The following is a 7,505-nucleotide window of genomic DNA, read 5'->3' as shown; positions in this document are numbered from 1 at the left end:
ATTAAGTTAGTATTATTTTGATTTATTAAAAATATAATTTTATAGTATAATTAGGTTTTAATTATTATTATTATTATTATTGGTGATTTCATGTAACTTACCCTAATTATTAACCCTTAATATTAAGGTTTAAAGAAAAAAAACAAATGAAGGCCCAATAAGCATTTGATGGATTTCGGATTATGAGGAAACTGGGCCTTTTCGAAACAATCTGAATTATGTCGAAGCGCGCGTGTATCTCCGACGTCATAGATACTCATGTTTTTTACTTTTATTATTCAATTTTATTTTTTGGAACAGAGGGTTCGCTTTCTTTTGCCTTAATACATTTTTCTCTTCTCCTACAACTCGCTTCTCTTTAATTTTTTTTTCTTTCCTCCTCCTTCCCGGCCGATCAACTTTCACTAAATTTCTCCACCATTTTTCACTCCTTCCAAACGCTCCCTTATTCCCCTTCCCTTTATCTTCAAAATCTTCCGATCGCCTGAGATTTTCTTTACCACACTACCGATCTCTCTTTCTCCTTTCTCCACAGGTACGTTAGCCGATCACTCCACTCACTTCTTCTTTCCACATGTCGCGATTCACTTTTCGATATCAGATCACATAACGTAAGCGCTATCCAGCTGCTTTCTTTTCCTTTTTTATATTTATTTTCATTTTCCAGTTTTTACGTGTTTAATTAATTGTTCTGTTTCTTTACCTGCGGAGACTAGGTGTGCACAATAGATTTTTTCAATTATGTTTTTTCATTGTGTTATTGCAAATGTTAATTTCTTTTAGGTGAATAGTAGCTTTAGGTTTTTGTGTTAATTATTTGAAATTTTTGTTTGTTATGGTCATGGGCAATGGCATTCGGAGTTTAAATTTGATCTTTTATATCGTTATGTTTGTTTCCTACACTAGTCATTATAGAATTTTATGTGATCTGGCGCATAACGTATCTGATTTCTACTTGTTTAGAAGAAATTCTGTTGAATTTTACATTTTCCCCCACGTCTTGGTTTTTTACAATGCTGGACTCTGCTGTGGTTTTGAACGTTTTGTATTTATCTTTTTATATTGGAATGTTTGATATCAGTATGAGATTCGTTGTAGAAATGTTAACAACTGTTCCGTGTTATTGCCAATATGTTGTGCATGTTATTCTCTGAACATTGAATTAATACAGTTACACAAGTAAATTTTCTGGATTTGCTAACTCTTTAAATACCAGAATGCGAGTAAGGATATTCCTGTATGGTATATGTGCATCTCTTGTTCACTTTGGCATCAAGAATTGGGAAGATATGTCCTCTGAATATTGCCACAGTTTGTAGGCTTGACAGAATATTAATTTGTCCTATGAAGAGAGAGAATCTTTTTTTTACTAAACCAGAAGGATTTGGGAGTAAAAGCTTTTGGATGTTTTGAGCATTTGATATTTTTGGTCAAAGGCTTACAACAGAAGTTTGCTTGTACTTTTCAGTCTTAGGAGATGGAAGATAGGGTAGATATTATTTTCTTTGTTGGTGTCAATATCAAGTTATCATGGCACTTCTGTTGTTTACTGGCATATTGAAAGAGGCGCGTTTGAGACCTTATTTACATTTTTTCTGCCTATCCTTTCCTAGAATTTGTGTCATCTCCACATTAATATAATAAATCCTGTATAACACTTTGAGCATTACTCTTTAGGTTTCTTGATGACTTAATATCAATTTTGTTCTTTTATGCAGTGGCTTTTAGTGAATTACAAGGTTTGGATTTTTTGTGCGCATAAATGCCTGTTGCAAAACTCAAGGCCTCAAACAACACAGATTTGATGAAAACAGAAGACGGGAATGATTCCCTAGACACATTTATTAGGCAAGCAATTGGAAAGGAGCCCTTTCTTTCTTTCTCAAGGGCTGGCGATAGCCCAGTACAGTGGATTCAGTTACTCCATGCTCTAGATCAGCAAGGTATTTGATTCATACGATTTATATTTTTTCATATCATAGAAATGAATGGGCATTATTTTTAAAAGGAATTGATATCTGGCCAAATGTATATGGGGTTAATGGGTCAGAAGTCTTTTCATCATTCTGAAATTAGTGGTTATTCTGCAAAGAAACAAAAACTGCCTCTTAAAAAATTATTCGACTTGAATGCATAGGCTTTGTTGTTGTTGTTGTTGAATGCATAGGCTGTTTTTGCCTTTGCTGTGGACGGTGGTGACTAAAAGTTGTATTTAATGCCTAGTATGTCGGTCCTGTGTCATGGTTACTCAATGTTGAACCCATGCATTTGATTTATTGCCTCTCCTTCTCCCAGATCTTCCTGGTTGGCCTTTGCTCACTCCTTTGAAGGTGCAGATGCAAAAGTGCGACAAGTGTTCTCGGGAGTTTTGTTCGTCCATTAATTATAGAAGACACATACGTGTGCATCATCGATTGAAAAAGCTTGACAAGGTTAATTTTTTTTATCTTGCAATTTATTTGTACCTTTAGCTGCTCTTTTTCTTCAACTTATTTTCTTAGCTTCCAGAATTTGAAAAATCTGTTTGACAATTGCAAGGTTGACTTCTTTTTTCATCTTGATATGCTTTAGTGGCAGTTGATTCTATGGCTGCCTTTTTATTTTTCTATTTTTGTTTATTACCATTTGTAAAATATGTGTCAATTGCTTTTAGGACTCTGCAAAAAATAGGGATCTACTGGGAACCTTTTGGGACAAGGTAAAGATCTTTCTTTGGATGTTTGATTGGATGCCTTTCTTGTTTGTTATCATGTTCATCAGCTTGTATGTTTGCAGCTTTCAGAGGATGAGGCAAAGGAACTTCTATCATTCAAGGATGTTTCACTGGAGGTATTCTATTTCTTGTTATCACATTTGTTTGCATTCATAAAATTTTCTACTATATATCTGGTGCATTGAACATTTAGTAAAATCTTCTCTGCAGTTTAACTAATTTGGTGCTATAAGATATTTCATGTTTTCCAAGTATTTCTTTTTAAATGCTTCTGCTGGAAATTGTATCGTTATTTGGGAACTTTTTTTCTTTTAAAAAGAGGGGTGGAGAGCAGTGAGGTGATGTCAAACCACAGTATCAATTCTTCTCTTTTGTTTAATTATGCATTTTAGCAGAACTGTTAAAAGTAATAGGGTTGTTCGCAACTATAAGATGACTATCCTTTCTCTCCCAGATCTTTATTTTTTTAACTATTCTTTGAGATTAGGAATTGCTCTAGAATTTGTCTTTTGTCAATATATTCTGAGAGATTGCAGTATTTATTGTTACTTCGTTGTTGATTTATCATAAGTTTTCTATCCACATTTCATGCATGTTCTCAACTCCTTTATAAACTATTTTTTCCTTGTCATAATTACATATTAGGAAGTTCCAGGGTCTTCAATAATAAAGTCACTGATGGCACTAATTAGGAGACCAGGATTTTCTTCCCTTCCACAATATTGCCTGAGAGCCGGTTCTGTGCTTTTGGTAAGAGTGACTTCCCTTTTTTTTTTTTTGTTCATTATTTTATCTTCTAGATTCAATTTGTGTTTGCCTCCCATTATGTTATGTGTTGCATTAATGTGACAATATTCTTTTCAGGATATTATCCAAGCCAGGCCTTCCAGGTTCCCTATGTCATCTGAGGAACTATTCAGCATCCTTGATGATGCAAGTGAAAAGACATTCCTCTGTGGAACGGCTGTCTCAATGCAAAAATATATTTTTGATGGGGAAGCAGGGAAGATAGGTCTGGAAACAAAGAACTTAATTGCTTGCACTAGCTTCCTGGTGGAACAGAAATTGGTACTTTTTCATTCACTTTATTTTTTTAAGGCTAAGGTACTTGCAATTATCATGCTGATTGGCATTGTTTAGGAAGTGCATGCACCGAGATGTGCTGTCTCTTTGTGATTAAGGGGCTGTTTGATGAAACTGAAAAATTACTTGTTGAAGAATAAGTAATGAACTTTAAGTGTTGAATGTTATAAATGTTGAAGTTGTTAAAAAGGAGTTGTTTGGTAAACAATAAAAATGACATACTGAATTTAAGGTTTTTAAGATATAAATATTATTTTAATGGACATTTTTATTAGATGTAGTAATACAAATTATATTTGAAGATTATATAAATCATGTCTTGTATAAAAATTTAAGGTATTATTTTTTGTAATGTTTAACTTACAAAATTTTAAGTTAAAGTGATCTTTTTACTTCTATTTAAATTATTAAGTTGTGTTATCAAATAAGTTAAAATAAATAAGCACTTAATCTATTAATTTAAAATGTTCGTTAAGGTAATCAAACACAGCCTAAATCACTATTTGTTTGTCTATTTAGGTTAAAGCATGGCTTGCTGACAAGGATGCTGAAGCTTTACGATGCCAAAAGTTGCTTGTGGAAGAGGAAGAGGCTGCACAGAGAAGGTGCATTGGTTTGCTTTTGCTATTTTTTTAGATATTGATGTTTCATGTACTATTCCCAAAGAATTTACTTTAATGATGAATATGTATACCTGTGTGATAATTTGATGGTTGAATCCACATATGATGATTTTAGACTTATGTTTGGGCTGCTGATTTTAGGTAGTTGATATGGTAGCAAAGCAAGAGGACTCGAGGCAATTTTGTTTTTTTGATGAAAATGGTGATTGATTGCATTTTAACTGTTTATCTTTTTTATAGTTTTATTTAGTTCTCGTCATTTTAAGTAAAAAGATAGACAGTTAAAATGCAATCAATCACCATTTGAGAGAACTTAATAAAACTATGTGAGTCTTCCTACTGTTTCATGCTTAAAATTAGGATTTTCTCTCAAATTTTCTGAAGCATGAAGCAGTAGGAAGACTCACATACAATGCTCCTGAAGATTCTCAGATGTGTTACTCCCTCGTTTTTCTCATCAACTCCAGAGAAACCTATGTGGAAATCAAACTGTTCTTTGAACTCATCTAGGGGTAGTATTTGAATTATCTTTTTCTAGCTGGAATTTTACAAAACCTAAAGATGTTTCTCATACCTGCATGACATCAACATTTCTTTTTCATGTGTAGACACATTTAGGAGAAAGTGACTCTTTATGGTTATTTGACCTTTTTTTTCTTGATTTCTTTCTAAAACATCTACAGACAAGCTGAGCTCTTGGAGAGGAAGAGGCAGAAGAAGCTCAGGCAGAAAGAACAAAAAGCAAAGGAGCTAAGACAAGGGGAGGCAGATCTTGAAGAACGGATTGATGACACACTGGAGGCTGTTACTTCAGCTGACCTATCCTGCCTTTTGACCACATCCGGTTCTAATATGCAAGGTCTAGAGGCAATGTCAGATCAAATTCTTTCAACTCTTGAGCCACTCCACCTTCCAAGTTCTGATGAAGATGTGGATGTGGAAATTCAAACTGGGGCTGGCAGTGGATATAGTGATTCTGGCGCCAGCCATAATGTTGATCGACGGATGGTACAAAGAAATAGTCGTAGACATGTTGCTGCTCGCTGGCACTTGTCTCCAAAATCACAATGGAATCACATGCAAAATGGTTTCCATACAAATCAGAATTCTCAAGCACCTAAACTTAGCACTGGGCAGAAGCATGGAACTCAAAGGGACTTAAAATCTGTTTCTGCAATGAATGGCACTAGAAAATGGAGCCGAAAAGCTAAAACTGATTATAATGGTGATTCTTTGAAAACTAGATCACAAAAACAAACAGTAAGCCAATCGGATGAAAATAAGAAGCATGAGCTCCTTATCGGTTCTATATCTGTTACACTTGGAAACTGCAGCCACCAGGACTGTGACAATTTTAATGGAGCTAGGGAAGATTGTATTTCAGAGCATCCAGTGCCAAAGAAAAACAATTTGCAGGACAAACACAGCAGACCAGATTCTGCTCATTACGTCTCAAATCGGTCGACAATAAAGCTTTGGAGGCCTGTCAGTAGGAATGGAATCAAAGAGACAGTTGCAGTTGAACACAGCGCTAGAGAATCTCAAGTTAATGGGGATACTTGCAAGGGTGATGATCATACCCCATTCAGTGAAAATTGTTTGAGTTTGAGCTCCGGCAATGTTAGTTACTGCGGAACAGAGAATTGCTTTCCAGGCCTGCAGGATTGTCTCCCGGCCGGAGGGATGCAATTTTCATGCCAGGCAGCAAAAGCTTTTCTTGCCGAGCGTAAGTTCGATATTCTCTAAACACATGATGTTGCTTTTCTTACCTTTTGATCCTATACAAGTCCCATTTGCTAATCATGCAGGGTGGAAAGAGGCTATTGCCACTGAACATGTCAGGTTGGTTCTATCACCAGACGTAAAAACTTCAGAATGTGATGGGATCCAAAATGACAATACGGTAGTTTTGTCACACTCATCAGATATTAGAAAAGGCGTTCTTATTGGAAATGCGGAGAACCAGTTGGTTGATGCAGTGGTGTTAGAGTCTTCAACGGTTGGAGCTGGTAAAACGAAGTTCAGAACAAAGCCTGAGAAAGGTGTCAAGTTAAAGTACATACCGAAGCAGAGAACCATCACTTAATTGCAGATGGATTTTTTTTCTTTTTGTTTTATACAAATTTGCACAGTTTAATCGTCATTACATTCACAGCAGAGGTTCCAGTTTTACCGAAGGTCTTCTGTCAGAAAATTGAAGTGTTCTTTCATTCTCTGCAAGTCTTTTTGTCAGGAAAAACTTAGTTGTTATAGAACATTCGATTATTGCATTACTGTTGGCTTAATGGTCCTAATCTTACTGTAATAATTATGGTTTTCTAGGAATTGCAAAGTCATGTTTTGCAATTTTTGCCTTATTTTGGGACATTATTAGTTGATTGATTAGAAGGATTTGGTAAAAAAAAAAGTTAAACAAGCACATGGTCTGGCCTTGTGAACTATCTGGGTTGGATTTTACTGTTAATATGCAATGCAAAATGAGACCGGCATAAACTTTTTTATTCTCTCGATAAGAATTCTTTTAAATTTGAAAATACATTTTTATTATTAAACTTTTTTTTTATATATATATATAAAGCATTTTTATTATTAAACTGAAGGATTAGTGGAATAGTTAGATTTGAGTCCCATGTTAAAATAAAACAGAAGTTATGAAGACTTTTAATATTATTGTCTTTAAATTATATTTTTTCAATCCCTTGACACAACAATTTAAATAGTTTTGTTGTATGAAAGTAAACTAGATTTTTTATTTGTGCGTGTGGTATTGTATTTTGCATATTTACAAAAACAAAAAGAGACGAGCACTGAAACATTCAATGGTAAAATTACACTCATGTCTCTTAAATTTTGGCAAGTCTAATTTCAAAACTTAATATAAAAAGTTACTCCCTTCATTCCTTTTTATAAGTCATTCTAGCAATTGAGTTTTTTTCCAAAATATAGATCTTCCTAGTTTTCCAAGAACTTTTAGTTTTGTTTTTCGGTCCAAGCATTAAATTTTTTGTCTTGGTCCATGTGTTTTTTAATATTCCAATACTTATTCTCCAATAGTGACATGAGAGAGAATTTTTTTTTAGTTAAAC

At 34.3% G+C, this 7,505-nt stretch overlaps 1 protein-coding gene across 3 annotated transcripts; it reads left to right on the top strand.

Moving 5' to 3' along the window:
- Window positions 1–304: 304 nt before the first annotated feature.
- On the top strand, window positions 305–6,923 carry LOC136225213 (uncharacterized). 3 transcript variants are annotated; one of them, XM_066013415.1, is made up of 10 exons: window positions 305–535; window positions 1,719–1,943; window positions 2,296–2,432; window positions 2,654–2,698; window positions 2,776–2,829; window positions 3,359–3,463; window positions 3,578–3,781; window positions 4,316–4,401; window positions 5,103–6,145; window positions 6,228–6,923. In XM_066013415.1, the coding sequence occupies exons 2-10, from the start codon at window positions 1,763–1,765 to the stop codon at window positions 6,503–6,505; spliced, it is 2,133 nt and encodes a 710-aa protein (XP_065869487.1). In that variant the 5' UTR covers window positions 305–535; window positions 1,719–1,762; the 3' UTR covers window positions 6,506–6,923. The 3 variants fall into 3 exon arrangements, with proteins under 3 accessions (XP_065869487.1, XP_065869488.1, XP_065869489.1); XM_066013416.1 differs by having other exon boundaries at window positions 305–611; XM_066013417.1 differs by lacking the exon at window positions 305–535 and having other exon boundaries at window positions 1,806–1,943; window positions 2,337–2,432.
- Window positions 6,924–7,505: the final 582 nt, after the last annotated feature.

This window comes from Euphorbia lathyris, chromosome 1 (assembly GCF_963576675.1).
Source record: "Euphorbia lathyris chromosome 1, ddEupLath1.1, whole genome shotgun sequence".
Lineage (NCBI taxonomy): Eukaryota > Viridiplantae > Streptophyta > Magnoliopsida > Malpighiales > Euphorbiaceae > Euphorbia > Euphorbia lathyris.
Note: the sequence above shows the minus strand (reverse complement) of the source record. Positions and strands in the feature narration are given on the sequence as shown.